At 35.5% G+C, this 18,781-nt stretch overlaps 1 protein-coding gene across 1 annotated transcript in view; it reads left to right on the top strand.

The window, feature by feature from the left end:
- crlf2 (cytokine receptor like factor 2) overlaps positions 1-5,737 on the top strand; it is a 53,380-nt gene extending 47,643 nt beyond the window's left edge. Inside the window, 1 exon segment of the mRNA XM_073845091.1 lies at positions 5,557-5,737. Within this exon segment, the coding sequence (XP_073701192.1) occupies positions 5,557-5,737 (181 nt within the window).
- Positions 5,738-18,781: the final 13,044 nt, after the last annotated feature.

Here is an 18,781-nt window from a genome sequence, read left to right on the forward strand (position 1 = left end):
AGGAAATAATTTATAGAAGTTATACTTTTATTTAGCAAGGATGCTTTAAATTGATCAAAAGTGATGAAAAGAACATTGATAATGTTACAAAAGATTTCTATTTCAGATAAATGCTGTTCTTTTGAACTTTCTGTTCATCAATGAAACCTGAAAAAATCTACTCAGCTGTTTTTAACATAATAATAATAATAATAATAATAATAATAATAATAAATGTTTTGTTGAGCAGCAAATCAGAATTTTAGAATAATTTCTGAAGGATCATGTGACTGGAGTAGTGATGCTAAGGAATAAATTACATTTTAAAATATATTTATATAGAAAACAGTTATTGTAAATGGTAAAAATGTTTCAAAATGTAACTTATTTTGCTATGGTTTGGATCAAATAAATGCAGGCTTGGTGAGCAGAAGAGACTTCTTTAAAAAACATTGAAAAATCTTACTGTTCAAAAACTTTTGACTGGTAGTGTATATACATTTTTTTTATAATTAAAAATATTGGCCAATTTTATTTACTTTTCTTTTATGCATTTTATATACTTATAAACTACAAAATAAATTCCAAGATGGGCATAACATGCCATGTGATTGAATAATTTGTTCAGAGGAGAAAATATAACCTGACCATTATTGTTGCATAACATTTCAAATGTTACTCACCCTGAAGTAATTACGTTTATTTATTTATTTATTTTTTACCAATGCTAGTTCTACTTTGTGGCAATTTGGCAATGCTGTCTTGAACAAGAAGAAGACAAAACTTGAACTTGAACAAAAAAATTTGTTTTGCATAAATTAAATTCTCACCTTTAATGGCAGCTATTTTTGTCAACTGAACACATGTAAATGAAAGTCTAAAGCTAGATTACAACCAAAGACAAAGCAAATCTTTGTTCTAATCCATAGTTTGATGTATGTGCCTGATGAAAGGTTAATGGGGCAAAACAACTCAATTAAAAAAAGCAACAGTTTTGGTTCCCATCATCAAAATTGTGGCCACTCTGTTAAGAACATAGTACATTCCTCTGTTTAAGCACACCATCTGGCCCTCGAACAGACAAAAGTTTGCTTTCACGTTAGATGTTTATTGTTCTGAGAGATTGATGCGGCTAATATCAGCTTTCACGATGACAGATTATCATCAGGAGTTAATCAGCGCTATTAGGAGATAAATATCAGTAATTTAATCAGTACAGTAATTTCTTTAGCAATAATACAATTTACAAATGTAAGTGATTAAGTAATTAGCATACATCGCTCCAGATAACAGTCCCTTAGAGTTCCGAGCGTCTGGTTTCTGTAGATCTCACTTGTTGATTTTAGTCTCCCCTTTTTTATCCTCCCCTTTTTGTGAATGAGAATTGTTAGTTCTTGGCCGAAACCCAGAGCACTTTATAAATGACCCCCGCCTTTATTTTTATTTTTTTGAAGGCCTTCTTTAAGTTCAGCCGTTTTCAAGTTAGCGTGGACATGTTGCACAAGTGCTGCACACTGGGGAAATGAATGCCTTACATTAAATTCAATTGAAAAATTATGTGCACTTGATAAAATAAAGCCTGGCTCTGGGCTGGCATATCTAAACAGCTATCAAGGATCCCTTTGTTGCTCTTCAAGCAGCACCCGCCTGGGGCAAGTCCTGGTTTCAACATTCTAAAGTTATACTCCTTTATTTACAAAGTAATTTGTCGGTTAGTGTTAATTTCCTAAATGCGACATAAAAGGAGTGCGGCGGAGAGAAACTTTTGGGAGAAAATCATAAAAACAGCCGAGAATCAGGCAAATTGCTAACATGTGTGCCCTGCTGCCGAAGGCCGCCTCTGCGCGGCTGTTCCCGGCCCTCTGAGCATTGGCCAGTTCCGTTTGAAGGGTGCAGTTCTTTAATGAAGGGCTAATTTTTATTGCCACTCCATTGACTTCAAAGCAGTTCAGGTTGCCAAACATAATTTCACTGGAGGTATTTTCAGGTGCACTGCAAATAGTTCATAAATAATTTCCCCATTAGGCCCGTTCTTCTCGTGAGCGCCGCTTTTCGGGGTGAACGTTTCGTGTGTTTGTCTGCGTGCCTCTCTCGGGTCCTCCTCTACAAACTCGCGGAGTCAAACGCCACTTAGTAGATCTGCGAGTTCTCCGCTAGCCTTCAGACATGACTGTGGCATCGGACGTGTCGTTTACTCGCAGGGAGAAGCCTGATTAGAGGATTAGTGAATCAAAATAAATCCGACCCAACAGGGCTAATGGGTGATGCCTTATTGCACATGACCAGGCTGCCACTTTCAATGCATGCTCAATAGTGTTGTGGAACGAAACGCAACACCCCTACCCCCTACTTTACCACTGTGTTGAATTATTGCATTGTTAGAAAATTTCACCCAACACATATATAATCAGCCGCTGAGTCTTTGCTGCTCATGCAGTGAGTCTCAAGCAATTAAAGTTGATGAAAGAATTGTGTTATGGATATTTGTTATGAGTGTGATTAGATTAGACGGCTGATGATGTGTGTGTACATGCATATTTGGCTCATTCAGAGAAAATCTCTTGGAGAATACTTATGAACTCATTCATTCACAATTAAAAGCTGATTTTAGTGTATTCCAATAAGGAGTTCCTTAAAGGAATACTCTGAGTTCAATACAAGTTAAGCGTGTTGATTACGGCAAAAAATTATTTTGACATGTCCCGCCTTTTCTTATTAAAAAGTTTACAATAGAAATAAAAGGAGCCAAATTTTTGGAGGATTGTAATTTCTATAAAGTTTTTTCCCCCATTGAAACTAGCGTTATATGAAGCTATAAGTTGTTTTTACAGCCTTTTTGAATGAGTTTAAGTCCAGAATAAAAAAAATCCATATAATTTGCTTACCCCATGTCATCCAAGATGTTCATGTCTGTCTTTCTTCAGTCGAAATTAAGGTTTTTGAAGAAATACATTCCAGGATTTTTCTCCATACAGTGGACTTCAATAGGGATGAGCAGGTTAAAAATCAAAACTGCAGTTTTCTTTGCAGCATAAAAGGACTCTACACAATCCCAGCCAAAGAAATAAGGGTCTTGTCTAGCAAAACAATCAGTCATTTTCTAAAAAATATTAAAATGTATATACTTTTTAACCACAAATGCTCGTCTTGCACTAGCTCGACCTAATGCATTACATATTCACACATGCATGACGTCAGCGGACGTACTGTGACACAGTGTTTACCAAGTGAGCGCGCAAAGAAAGTCTAACGTCCTTTACAAAAAAACGGTAAAACAACGATGTTGGACAATTTTGAAGCAGCGTGATTACACAGTGTGAGAAGTCGTACAATATGCTTCGCAGAGCTAGTGCAAGATAAGCATTTGTGGTTAAGTATGTACGTTTTATTTTTTTTAGAAAATGACAACTTGTTTTGCTAGATAAGACACTTATTCTTCATCTGTGTTCGTGTAGAGCCCTTTGAAGCTGCATTGACACTAAAATTTGGTCCTTCACCCCATTAGCCACCATTGAAGTCCAGTATACTCTTAAAAATGAAGGTGCTTCACGATGCCATAGAAGAACCTTTTTGTCTAAATTGTTTCATAAAGAACCTGTAACATCTGAAGAACCTTTCTCTTTCACAAAAGGTTCTTTGTGGCAAATAAGGTTCTTCAGATTATAAAAAGGTAAGCAAGAAATGGTTCTATAAAGAACCTTTGACTGAATGGTTCTTTGTGGAACCAAAAATAGTTCTTCTATAGCATCTCTTGAAGAACCTTTTGAAGCACCTTTATTTTTAGAAGTGTATAAGGAGAAAAACCCTGGAATGTTTTCCTCAAAAACTTTAATTTCTTTTCGACTGAAGAAAGAAAGGCTTGAACATCTTGGATGACATGTGGGTGAGTAAATTATCAGGAAATTTTTATTCTGAAAGTGAACTAATCCTTTAACTTTTATGTTGTCATGTCACTAAAGTTGTAAAATGTAATGTAAAGTACACAGAATGTGTTTTTGTGGCAGTCAGTATCATGCCACTAGTGCTGCCAATTAAATTTAACTCGTATTGAACCTAAAATATTCCTTTATTACAACCTGGGTGCTTTGTTGCATCACTGCAAAGATATTCATGTGGCCTTATTTGCATCTGAAATACAGTTTTCCTTCTTTATGGCATTCAGTTTTCTCATATAATGCTTATTTTATCCTCCTTGTCGATTTGAGATTTTAATACATTTTGAGAGACTTCCAGATCCAGGCAATCAAAGTCTTTATTGAACACAAACTAGCAATAAAAAGAATAACGCATCAAAGCACATGTTTCACATTCCAGCACATTCTGAAAGGATTATATGAGACTTATGGGGCCATGCCTTGACTTAGCAAGCTATTAAACATGTTTCGCCAATGTCAAATGCTTTGTAAAGAACTTCATAAAAACTCTTTTGATAGGTAATAACATGGAGGAAGTGGAGCTCTAGGTTTTTTTTTTTTTTTTTTTCTTTCTTTAGAGCACTCGGTCACAAACATAAAAATGCAGCTATAGACATACGAGCATGAGAGCCTAATGCGGTTTTTCCCATTATTGTGTGTAAAGTATTATTATTGTTTTTTTTAATTACATTTCTGTCCCTGCAGCAGATTGCAACCTTTGAGTGGGAAAAATGGAACACTCCTTTTATTGTTACCAGGCAGGTATTTGGCAATAAGGCGCTTTGGTGTCATTGTACACGTAACATGTTTAATGTGAAAACAGACCATAAATCATGAATCATTGCAGTGATATTTGATTATGCTCCATAATTGCTGTTACCCACGCCAGAATTTTCAGCTCGTGCTGGCATTAAGTGTAGTCTGCTCTGTAAACGGTTGTAAGTTGGAAGCGTTGCTAACGTTTGTGAGTTTTATAGCTTATACTGTGTTCATTTGTGTTTTTTTCTTTCTATGTAATGTAGAACATTGTGACAGAATGATTTTGTCGGATATATTGAGGCTCTTTTATTGTTTGGTTTTGTTTGCTTTGATTCAAATCTATGTTTAATATTCCTAGACTTTATAATCCTTCCAAAATGAAGAGAATATTAATCTGTCTGGTCAGATACTATATAATGAAGCTGTGTCATTTATGCACAAAGCCTATACTATATGTATTTGGCTCTATAAATGGAGATATGGAAAGTTTGGATCATGAGGAATCAAGAGACTCCATATTGGTCCCAAAAACATAGACGCCCCTAATCAGCTCTAATAGAAGGTATGTTCTCAATTCCAAGCCAGACAGATAATAATGTGGCGCATTTGTGTGGAAACACCATGGTGATGAAGTCCACAGGGTTTTCAAAGCTGACGAGGTGTGTATTTTTAAAATTGGGTGAAGTATGCTTGTTGGAAAATGCTGTTCTCTTGTGGGTTCTTTTTTTAAAGATCAAACCACCAATACAAGACTGATTGTTCTTGTGATTCATGACTGCAGTCTGGCTAATTCCTCTAGATACACAAACACTTAATTAATGAGTCATTATGAGAGGAAGGAGAGCCCAGGGTATCTGTTAAACACATTCACAGATTGGGGCTAATGAGTTCTGTCTGTGCACAGTGTGCCCATTATGGGATTGGCGCTGACTGGTGTTCCACCTCTGGGTGGCGTTGGTGCTGGGATACTCGCTGGGCAGTCCTGGAGGGCTGGTGGGACTCCCAAGGGAGCACTGAGGCCCTCAGCCTACGCTACAGGAAATGAGAGCCGGACCTCTACTCTGGAAGGAATAGGGGCCATCTGAAAGCTGGAAGGGAAAAAGTGCATTTATCTTTCCCACAAAAAGCTCCGGCTAATTGTAGCATAGTTTCCATCATAATCCATCTCTAAAGGAGTGAAGAACTGGAATAATTTTAGAGTACGTAAGTGGTGAATCTTTCTGTAATAAATACCCAGGAAGAGAGCCAGAATTGTTGCCACATTGGGTTTTCGTCCTGTAATGCATAACTTAGCAAAAGGGGCCTTTATTCCCAGACCCGGTTCATTATCCTAACCCGTGTTTCAGAATGCAATTTTGATTCAAAGCCGTTTTTAATGTTCCAAGACCATCCTTATAATAGGGCCCTCCCAAATGAAGAGATGCTTATTATGCGTGGTCATAATTAATCCAAAAAGATCACTCACTTAATCATTCACATCAGACCCAAGAAAATCTTCTCTAGATTTTCTGCCGCTTTCTGATCATAAATAATCACACAAAGAGACGCTCAATTAGATTTCCCTCAAAAGTCCTGGCATTATGTTGGGGGAAAAATCCTCTAACTAGTCAGGCTACATGCGTAATTGCTCTCCAGTGACTTTGATATCAGTTTTAAGCTGGAGGTTTAACTTCTCCTAATGACGGCTTCTTTGAGGTAAAAGTTCTCCGTAATTGCAATTATAATTATCTGTAAAGTTATTTTTTTTCTTCCAGAGCCTTTCTGCTGACTTGCTATTGGTAGCCTTTAATGTACATTAAGTTCTGCTTTAGTGTTGCTAAACTATTTTTTTTATTGCAGTTAAATGCCATTAAACCTTTTTTTAAGTTTGCAGTGGAGTGTTCAACTTTTTTTTTTCAAATTTCTTTTTTTGCTATTAGGTGCTATGTAATTACTACTGTGTGCGACTATGAAAAAATATTTAGGAGGACCATGTGCGACTGACCTGATCAGCATATTTGTGTTTGCGCTGAGGGGAGCTGCATAGGTTTTTTTTTTTGCAATGTTAAGTAATGTATCATGGATATATCTCAGGAATTCTTTAATAAAACAAAGTATAGAGAGAGTGTAAATAAAAGATTTATTGTACTTTGTTGATTATAATGGAACTTTGTAAGATCGTGATGAACTAAGATGAGTGACAGCTTTTAATGATTAATGAAATAACATTTTAAGCAATTACTTTGAACTTTTTATCATATTATGTATTCTTCAGTTATTTTTACTAGTACTGTGTCAGAAAAAACCATGAACAAAAGAGAAGAAACCGTTTTTATATGTTGCTACATGCTGCTCTCGTTTCCACAAGACTTCAGGGATGAAACTCTAGTCACCTCCAGATCCTGTACCCGTCTAGTGGCAATGTATCAGCATTTGAGCCGAATTTCACTCTCCGTCTTCTTTCTCTGAAACATTATGTCATCCTAGCCAATCAGTGATAAGGGCAGTAACTAGATCTGCTTAGACTCCTCATGCTAGTAAGCCCATTACTGCAAGATATGCCTACCCAAACCCATGTCTTTGTTTCGTCTTCCGCCAACTAAGATTACTGCATAAGGATTTTTCCCTCAAGTGCAAGAAATTGCATTGACCTCTTCTATCTATTGCTTCCATATGCAAGCAGTTATCTTTCTTGCAAATGGAAATGAGACCCAAAATTGCAACAAATGGGGCCATGCCACTGAATGCAGATGTTTCCCCTTTTTGCGGAGAGTACACATGCCTGATCGAATTAACTTTAACCCCTCTGTTGACGAAACAGACATCTCTTTTAGAGCCTCCTCTTCCCCCAAATTCATTTAGACTCGGACCCAGCAGAACAACTATATCTCACCGAGGAGTAAATAACCTGTGATGTGTTGAGAAGTGCTCTCCCAAGGCTTAGCAGGGGTTCCTCGTGTCCAACAGTTCACCAACTTCACCCCTTCACTGAGTAAAAGTGTGAGATTTGAAGGAAACCACCTGTTTGTGTGGCGGCGGAGGGATGAAAGTGGTCAGCTGGGTGGAAAGAGGCCGGGGGGATCCTAACAGGTGCTTCCTCCGCTCTGTGCTGGGAACGCGGCGCTATAATGTATGGAAATGGGCACAGGAACTCGCACTCTTTGACTCTCTCTGCCCTAGCATATAATGAGGACAACTTATAAAACAGCCCTGAAGATAATTTGCCAAATTGGTTAAATGTTGCTCAGAGCCGTGCGTGTTAATGGCCTCCATTCGAAAGCGGGATCGGTCACCTGAGCGCAGTGCAAACGCTGTTGTTACATCGTACATCTTTGTACCCTGCAGTTTCGCCAATATAGAGCCCTATAACTTTGTTATCTAATCTATTTTTAGCACAATTAGATCAGGCCACTATTTAAACTTAAGCGCACTGAGTATTTAGCGAGCAGCCGTTATTTTATTATTTTGAATGTATTACCTATTCTTTAAGTGTTACAAATAACCTGTTTCCTTCTTGGCCCATAATTCATCCTCGTGGCCCGGCTGCACAGGAAGTATCTGTTCTATTTCCAGCTCAGGTCTCCCCTCCCTCACTCAATTGAGTCCCAGGGCACAGCCTACAAAAGCCCAGGCACAAACAGCCTCTAACCCCATCATTTATAAGACTGTCAGCTCAATACACTCAAAAGTTATATATACACGCAGAAAACATGCCGAATTGGAACATACAGGTGCTAACTTATTTCACTTTAGCTTTTCCTGTCTGCAGTAATGAAGAGCAGGTGAGGGCTGGTGCTTTAATCAGCTTGAGAGTAGGACGCATTGAGATTTGCTGCTTGTTGAAAGCCACGCTGTCCACATGGGGTTGATTATAGGGGCTAGAAGGGAAAATCAGTCATGAGCAATTGTTTTCCCAGTCGCCATGCTCAAAACCGAGTAACTTGCACATCTAGTGAAAGGTGGCTGATTCTGACCTCATCAAAGTCTCACCAACAAGATCTTCAGTGGCCAAAGCAGACGTGAGGGCTCTCTTAGTGTCAACTTACATTGTGCGACCGTGACTCTCACACTATGTTTAGCCCTTCATCTGTTCAGCTGGTGTGAATCTTTCTGAGTGACTCATAACTTGAATAATGACATCATTATTCAGGTGTTTCTGTCACTTCTAAGGACTGAAATGCAAAAAAATGTTTATAATGACTACACTTGATTCACAGCTGTTTTTTTTGTGATAGTTGTTCATGAGTTTGTCCTGAATAGTTAAACTGCCCGCTGTTCTTCAGAAAAATCCTTCAGGTCCCACAAACTATTTGGTTTTTCAGTATTTTTGTGTATTTTAACATTTTCCAACAATGACTGTATGGTTTTGAGATCCATCTTTTCACACTGAGGACATCTGAGGGACTCGTATGCAACTATTACAAAATTTCAAACACTCACTAATGCTCCAGAAGGAAAAAATTATACAATGAATTTGAAGATCTGGGTAAATTTGACTTATCTTAAGTACCTTCTGTAGCTTTTAAAAGGCAGTACTAAATGGAAAAAATATGATTTTTAGGCAAAATAAGAACTGTATACATCCTCATTTTGTTCAAAAGTTTACATCCTTAGCTCTGAATGCATCGTTTTTCCTTCTAGAGCATCAGTGAGCATTTGAAAATTCTCTAATAGTTGAATATGAGTCCCTCAGATGTCCTCAGTGTGAAAAGATGGATCTCAAAATCATACAGTCATTGTTGGAAAGAGTTCAAATACACAAAAATGCTGAAAAACCAAATAATTTGTGAGACCTGAAAGATTTTTCTGAAGAACAGCAGGCAGTTTAACTGTTCGGGACAAACAAGGGACTAAAAAAACACAGCAGTGAATCATTCAGGTAACAACACAGTATTAAAAATTAAGTGTATGTAAACATTTGAACAGGATCATTTTTATAAACTCAACTATTTTCTTTTGTGGACTATATGTAAACATTTTTAACATGAAATATCTTGTACAGGTCAGTAGTAAATAAAAAATAACATGCCTTTTATGCACTCACAGAAATATTTCACCCAAAATTTAAGATTTATGTAATTTTATTAAATGACAAATTCCCATTTATATTTTTTTCATAATTTTAACACAAATCTACCGAATAAACTTTATACTATTTATTTTCATTAGTATAATAAAATCTATTTATTTTAAACGCATAATCCTCAGATTTATGTAATTAGTTTATGTAAAGTGTAATTATTCTAAATTAATAATAAAAAGTTTATTTATTTAAAATACATAAAGTTTATTGTATAAATTGCATAACTAAATCAGGGTAACTAAAAGATTTTTATTTGAATCATTTATTTGAATCATGTTTAATTCTTCCTTCTGTACTAAACCAACTTAAACAATGCACCACATGTATGCAATTGTTTCCCCATCTAATAAAAAAAATAGAGTTAGACCAATTTCCAGATTTCCAGATTTATTTATATTTGTGTTTGAAACAAACATTTGGGAAACCATGAATCCACTTACACAGCACCACTCGAACATCACACTGCTTGGACACCCAAGAAATAAAAAAATAAAACTGTATGAGATCCTTTTTCAGTTGCTACACAAAAAAAAAAAAAAAATAATGAGTAGGGGCTGTATAAGTTTATTATTGCAAAGCTGAATCACTGGAGCAATTTTAGTTTCAGTGTCTGTACTTTCGGGGTAAGTTTGGTTGAGTCCAGGTCCATCAGGATTTTCTGGTACACCTCAAATGTACATTTCAGGCTTTTTGGGTAGCTCAAATTGAGCGCGTAGATCAGGCCATACAACATAATACATGCATGAGTGACACTCTGCAGGTTGTGAAGAACCTCCACACCTTCCAGCACAACACAGACATCAGTAAAGCGTCCATCACCCTGACCTTGATCCACTGATTGTACGGTGTAGATGCCCATGGTCTTTCCTGCCATGTCTTCCTCTGCCTCTCTGGATTCAATGTCCTGGAATGTACAAACACACACTTAAAATATAATATCACACACACACACACACGCACGCACGCACACACACTCACATATACATATACATCTTTTCATTAAAGCAGACAGAATATATGCTTTCATGAGAATGGAATGGATGCAAGTTAAGGACAATGACCTTAAGACCTGATCACCCCCTAAAAGCCTGAAAAAAAAAAGTCACAAGGCTGTGGATAATATGTTAACAACAAAATGCATTTTTATCTCCAGTTGTGCAATTTCCTATTAATGTAACAACAACAATATTATATCTGAAAATTATCCCAGTATTAGTCTTGTTCTTACTTTATTATGGATCAACCTTTCACTTGGGGTAAGGTTTTGTGCTTTAGAACGGAGGGATTTCCGGGTAGACTGCAGAGATTTTTCTGCCAATGAAGCTGTTGACCTGCCACAAAAAATGCAGTTAAAAAAAGGTAACTAAAAATGGAGACGCTTCTCATGAATGCTGTGCACCTTTCTGCCAATGTAACAATTTATAATCTGACAATCAAGTCAGGAGTATAATATGTCCATCAAGCCTGAACCTTAACAGGATAGTTCACCCAAAAATAAAATTTTTAATCACCCTCATGTTGTTCCGAATCCATATCACCTCCGTTTATCTTCAGAAAACAAATTAAGATATTTTGGATCTGATCCTCCCATAGACACCACTAAAAGTGCCCATTCAAATTACACAAACCTAATAAAAACGTAGTTAATGTAGTCCATGTGACATAGATCACTCAATTTGAACACGATAAAGCAACAAGAACACTTTTTGGCTGAAAAAAATGAATATAACAACATGTTTGTGGACTTTGAATGTGCATTTTCAGTGATGTCTATGGGAGGATCGGAAAGCTCTCAAGATTAAATCTAATATATCTTAACTTGTGTTCTGAAGATGAATGGAGGTGATATGGTTTTGGAACAACACAAAGGTGAGTAATTGATGACAAACTTTTCATTTTTGGGTGAACTATCCCTTTAATTCTTCCATCTTCTAACTCCCTGATGAAGTGGTTTCTTCAAATGAAATAACTCTAATAAGCCATAGGTGCACCATGATGTCACTTACTGCTATAAAGCACATATCATTACATAAAACGCTAGAGCTTACTCCTCATCCATCATCCCCAAAAGTAAAAAGATTCATGCTTTTAATTGTACTGCTTTATTTACTTTTTGACATTGAAAACGTAGTGGACTGTGCACCAGCTTTGTCTAACTTATGTGTTCGATATGTGTGACTTAAAAGTTTCTTCCAGGTTGTGAATGTGCAAGGGCAGTCTACATATACACATGGATATCTGTAAGTCCAGCTATGGTGTGAATGTCTCAGCCTAATATGTTTTAATAATTCATACCTGGAAGATAACGAACTTTCACACAATTTGCAACACCACATTCACACAGCATCTGTGAATGAAGACAAACACAAAAACAACTATTAGGTTATTTGTGAACTTAGCTGCATTTTCACTTTAGTATTTTGTTAGAGTTTAACAACATTAATGATGCTCCAAATGTACAAGGTAGCTCTTGTTCAATTGTATAATGTAAAAAAATATCTGAAAAAAAAAAAACACATTTTCAACCTATTCTTATATCAAACATTGTAGGCATAATTATCATTTTATATTGTGAATTAAATGCTTCACGTTTTACTCCAAACATTTCAGTATTATATTGAAAATCTATTTTACATTACATTTACTGAACAATTAATTAAAACATTAATTTAATATGTTCTACATTTTAACGTGTACATCTTTTAAGTTATACTTACAAAAATCGATGTTGCCACGTGGAGGTAAGAACACGGCGAGAGGAAAACAAAGAAATTGCCACAGGAGTTAACGTTAAGTTTCTGGGGGGGAAAAAGAACATAAAAATAAGTAGCTTCATTCAACTCTGTAATTTAACTAACGTTAAAACAGCAAACATTAGCTAACATATTACAGTGACAATTCTTGACTACTTCGAATTCATTACTTTTTATTTTCACAAACATAAAAACCGACAGCAATGGGTTAATTTGATGCATTTTAAAGTTGTTTGGCCAAGCTAGCTGAAGTTATGATGCTAACGGGCATCAACATTCTCTGGTAAAACGACGTACGATAAAACCGTTTAAAAATCACAAACTACATAAAACTTATCATAAATGGATTAATATGATATACATTCGATGCTAAATAAAATGCATTATTACAACAGGAGCAATACAACAAAGGATGTTTCGGATTACTTACCAACATGTGTTTAACTGATTCCCACAATATCCCGAGGGCTCGTGTCCAGCGAAAGTGACATCGTTTCCTGTTTCCGAATTGATTGATTTTCATAACTTTGATGAAAACCAATCACATAAACTTTAAATAACAGAATCTTGTTTGTCTTATAACTCTTATTATTTAAACAGTGTTAATAAATATTAACTAATTGCATTAAATAAGTTGTATAATTGATTAAATCTTTTATAGTATATTTACTTTTAATGTATAGATTTTAAAAATATGAGTTTTTAAATAAAATCAAATAGATGTAAATGCATAAAAACTAACTCTGCCATGAATCATTTCTGTGAGTGTATGATTCCTCTTATTTTGGTAAAATAATTTACATTTTGCAGATTCTGCAAGGTGTATGTAAACTTTTGACCTCAACTGAATATTGGTACCATATTGTCTATTGGCTGATATTGTATTTATTTATTTTAACATTTTACATTTTTGTCCAGTTTAAAATCAATATTGGATTGAATTATTTATGCATTCATATTACATTTACATCACATAATGCTCACATACTGTAGTTACATAAATAATTGAGTACCAATGTTAAATGTAATCTGTGTCAAATCTCAAACTGAATATCCATTTTTTATGCTGTGTATTATAATGTAATCCTTAATTTCACAAAAAAAATTGTTTTTGACAAAATAGTGCAATTTTTTTTGATCTCATCCATTTATTGGATAGCAATAACAGAAAAATAAGTCTCCTCACAGAGTTTAAATTTTGGTGCATCCATAGTTATGACATTACTATGTTTCAAAAATCATACTGCATTTATTCTATTTTTAAGGTCTGTCGTGTTGAGGAGTTGACTTATTAAACCAAGCTGAAATTTGCAGTTAACCAACTTCAAACAAGTCTATATTTGATGGATAGTTGAATCGTTTTCAATAGGGGAAATAATACATCATGGCTATCCCGCCGAATCGGGAGGTAATTGTAATGTTTGGTAAACAGAAAGGATCCGGCTTCATTTGGCAGAGTATCCGTCTAACCACACAGGGTTAATTTTATTTGACGACTTCACATTTTCCCTGTTTTAACTTGGTTCTGGTAAACGTATGTGTATGCTAGAGAAGTGTCAACAGACGTGCAATTACATTTGTTTACCCATTTGTGAGTGCTCGCCTGTTGCTAAAAAATAAACGGGGAACGCTCGCATGAGTGGAATCAAGTTAAACAGAACAAGGCAATGTTAGAATATTCTTCTCACGCCAAGGATGTGTTCTGATTATATTTTAGATTTTTTTTTAATTGGGGAAAAAAGCACCAAATAAAATAAAATAAATTCACACACTCCTGTGCAAACTTATACAGTCAGTCTTCTTCCTCAAGTTCCAAGCTTTTCCAAGGCCAGCGCTGACGCTGTTCTCCATTCTCCAGGCGCATACCAATAAGACCACCGACCTGGGTTGTTTACTTGCGAACAACCACTTCTTCTGTCTTTGTCTTCGCATGTTTTTTGCATTCTAAAACGCCGCCGTTTCCACCGCATTTGTTAATGGGCGCTTACAGTTCCATAAAAGTTTCAGCTCATCACGAGGCCTGAACTTTTTGAGGTGATAAAGAGGTGAGGAAAGCGAATAATTCCAAGGTGATAAAAAGCCCACATAGAGATATTAAATTTAATCTAGTCGGCCATGGCAGGCAGAGAACTTCCGAAGGTCATCGGCAAGTAAATGGAAGGCATCGTTTCGCATAAAACTCCCCACCTGATCTGTGACAACACCACTTACCGTGTCATTCGGCTGACAAGTGGGCATCAGCTCCCATTACAGCTGCCCACGTCAAAGGTGTCAGGCAGCTTTTCAAACTTCTACTCTTCTCCGCCATATGAAAGTCGGTGACAGACAGAGTTACCGTCTCTGGACAGAGTGCTGCACTATGTGACCCGCTCCCATTAAGACTAAGAAAATAGTACGAGGAGGAGAGCTGTGGGAGAAAAGGATACAATAACAAAGTGCCATTTGGGTAGTCTCTCAGAAGTGCCAGGGGACAATTAAGCTCCTATTTTCTCTGCCCCCATCGGCCCGGGCTCAGGCAGTTAAGTCGTTTCAGAGACATCCTGCACCTGTAAAATTGCGGTGCTCCTCTGAATTATGGAGGGGGTGGTGTGGGAGTGTGAAAATAACCTGTCTTTAACCTCTGATCTCGGAACAGTGTAGGACCGCCGGCAATGGAAGATGCAGCCGCGGTCGAGGTGAAGATGAAATGAGCTGGAGTTAAAAAAAAAAGAATAAAAAAACACCAGTCTTACTGACATCTCCTCTGCTTTGGTCAGAGATGAAAGCTTGACGTGTTCAAGCGAAAGGTGGATGGTAAATAAACACGCAGCCCTTTTTTATGAACTTGATGTAGGTAAGTCCGAAATAGTTCACCGTTTAGTTGTATTGCTCGGATAGTCAAGCCATGGTGCATTGCTTTCATCTGTGTTTTCCCAGTTGAGCTGCACGGGGGGTTTTGTCTGCGCTTTGCCAGTAGGTGCAGCTGTGGTTCAACTGGAGCAGGGGCCCTCAATGCTACACATAATATTAGCGAACACAGTAGCTCCTGTGATTATATTAAGGCTGTGATCAAAACTATTGGCATGCAGCTTGATTACCCAACCGTGGTGATGCTGGACTTCCTGTAGTCATTGCATTTTAGATTCTGTGAGGGGCACAACAACACTGCTTCTGGATGTGGGATTGCGCTTTATGTTTGGGGTTTGTTTTTCCACTGTATCCAAGGTAATTTTTAGAATGTGTCAGAGTAACACTAACAGCAATGATAATAGCTGCTGGTGGAGTAGTAGCAAATTATTTTAGGTCTGCATGAGTGCAATTCCTTTAAGCAGTTTAATTTGTAGATGATGTAGAGGAAAGCGGGAGATGACAACTAATGCATTTATAATCCATTTTTTGTCTTCTATTATCAATTTAAGCCTTAGTCAGCGTAGATATCATAATTTGTTGAATCAAAATAAGGCTATGAGGGATAGGATTGTAGTCTGTTTAATGGGTTACACTTTTGTTGTAGGTAGAGAGACACTACCAGTCAAAAGTTTTTGAACAGTAAGATTTTTTTTTGTTTGTTTTTGAAAAGACATCTCTTCTGCTCAGCAAGCCTGTATTTATTTGATCTAAAGCACGGCAAAACAGTACAATTTTCAAATATTTTTACTATTTAAAAGAACTGTTTTCTATTTGGAAATACTTTAAAATGTAATTTATTCCTTTTTTTAGCATCATTACTCCAGTCTTCAGTGTCACATGATCCTTCAGAAATCATTATAATATGCTGAATTGCTGTCCAAGAAACATTTATAATTATTATTATTATTGTCATCAGTATTTATCCGAAATAAAAAAGTTTTTGTAACGTTATACACTATACCATTCAAAAGCTTGGAGTCAGTATAATTTTTAATTTGGGGAAAGAAATTATAGAAATTAATACTTTTATTTAGCAAGGGTGCTTTGAATTGATTAAAAGTGATGATAAAGACATGTACAATGTTACAAAAGATTTCTATTTCAGATAAATGCCATTCTTCTGAATATTCTATTCATCAAAGAAACCTGAAAAAATTCTGCTTGGCTGTTTTCACTGTAATAATACAAAATTGAGCAGCAAATCAGAATATTAGGATGATTTATGAAAGATCATGTGACTGGAGTAATGATGCTAAAAATTCAATTTTGAAATCACAAGAACTGTACTTTGGATCAAATAAATGCAGGCTTGGTGAGCAGAAGAGACTTTTTTTAAAAATCTTTTGACCTTTAGTGTAAATCAGTTATTGATTTAAATAACTTAGTAGTTTTTTAGTGAGATATTGAAGCATGCTCATTCACACTGTTTTACTTTATTTACTTTTATTTTACTTGAAGGTAAGTTTTTTGTATTATTATTTATTATTTTATAACAATGAATGTAATCTTTAGGAATATTAATACTCTAGATACCCATACCTGTTATAATGTTTTGATATCTTAATTGGCAATTTTTAAATAATTCATTTTATTTTTTATTGGTAATACATTTAGACAAAATAGATTAGAGTTAAATCAGACATTCATTGGTTATAAAATTTTGAAACGAGTAGATTCTGTCATTTGGAAAATTATTTTAGTGTTTAAATTGTAATTAATTTTAAACAAAACAGACTACAATTTTAAAATTGGTCATTAATTGGTTATCAGCAACAAAATGAAAATATTGAAATAGGATATTCATATAGGGAAGAACTAGATTCTATGCTTTGGGAAACTCTTTATTTTAGTTTGCAGTGTTTTATTTGTAATGAATGTAGACAAAATAGAGTAGATTTTTAAAATTGGTCATTAATTGGTTATACGCCATAAAATGAAAATATTGAAACTGGATATTTAAGTCTGTTGGGAATTAAACCAGAATTGAGTGACATCAAAGAATTTTTTTAAACTTTAATCATTTATGTAAGAACTGAAATATCCTTTAATTCTGTTCCTGTATTTTTATTCTCGTCACATTAAATATGCCATCTACTCTGACTAAGGTCCATTCAGGTATTAAAGTTTGTCCCTTTTTGGATGTGAAATATGACCTAATTGACAGTTCAGGTGTAACCTGATTTTATTCTCCTAATAAAAGAGTATAGGTGGTTGGCGTTTCTCAACTTGTGTGTCAGGTGAAATATTGCTGAGCACTTTGATGCTCAGTGGAGCTGAGAAAGGAAGTCCTGCTGAGGCCTGCATAGTTCCTTGCACTTCCTGTCTTGCCCGCTGCTGCTCTGGACGGGGCTGGAGTGCAGCAGCCAGACCCGGCCCCAGAGGGAGCAGAAGTGGGCCTGACTTCATACATGATTAATACCCCCATCACTTTCTAAACGGCTGCCACAACTTTGCCAGACCAAGCCCGGAGTTTGGCTTCCAGATACATTGCTCCATTTATGAGAGGAAAGTCTTGTCCTGAGCGAGAAAGAAGCTTTCTTTAATTTGATAATTAGTGAGCATGTTTTTTTGGGGTGAAAGGAAAGGATCGGTCTCATTAGACTTAATTTTCTAATAGCCTTTCATCTAAATAGCGTGTAATTTCGGCTATCCCAGATTGTATACACTACTGGTCAAAAGTTTGAAATAATTATGATTTTTTTTCATGATTTTGAAAGAAGTCTCTTATGCTCACTAAGTCTGCATTTATTTTATCAGTAATCTTGTGATGTACGTTTTTCTGTTTTGATATATCTTAAAATGTTATTTATTCCTTTGGCAAAGCTATTTTTTTTTAACAGCCATTACTTCAGTCTTTAGTGTCACATAGTTTATCAGACATTTTAGTGGAAACATTTAGTGAATACATTTAAAAGATTTGGAAAAGTAATAAAAAATAAATAAAAAAATCAGCAAGAATGCAATAAATTGATCAAAAGTGACAGAAATCTCTTGTAACATTATAAATGCTTTTACTATTTCAAATAAATGTTTTTCTTTTGTGATGAATGATGAAAAAATTTCTTGGTTTCTAGGCTTTTTTCAAAAACACAAAAATATTAAGCAACAAAAACTATTTTCAACATTGATAAAGACCAGTATTAATAATTTAGTATTACTAGAATAAATTATACTTTTTTAAATATTCAAACAGAAAATAGTTTCTAAAAATATTAAATGAAGAATGAAATTGCAAAATTACTGTTTTTACTTTATTTATAGAGAACATAAGCATTACAAGAAAAATTAAATGAATAAATGTTTTATATTTAGCAATACAATTGATTTTTACTTTATTTTTGACCAAATAAATGCAGCCTTGATGAGCATAAAAGACTTCTTTCAAAAACATTAAAAATATTTAAATGAAAAAAAAAATATATATA

The sequence above is a fragment of the Garra rufa genome, chromosome 8 (assembly GCF_049309525.1).
Source record: "Garra rufa chromosome 8, GarRuf1.0, whole genome shotgun sequence".
NCBI classification, from domain to species: Eukaryota; Metazoa; Chordata; class Actinopteri; order Cypriniformes; family Cyprinidae; genus Garra; species Garra rufa.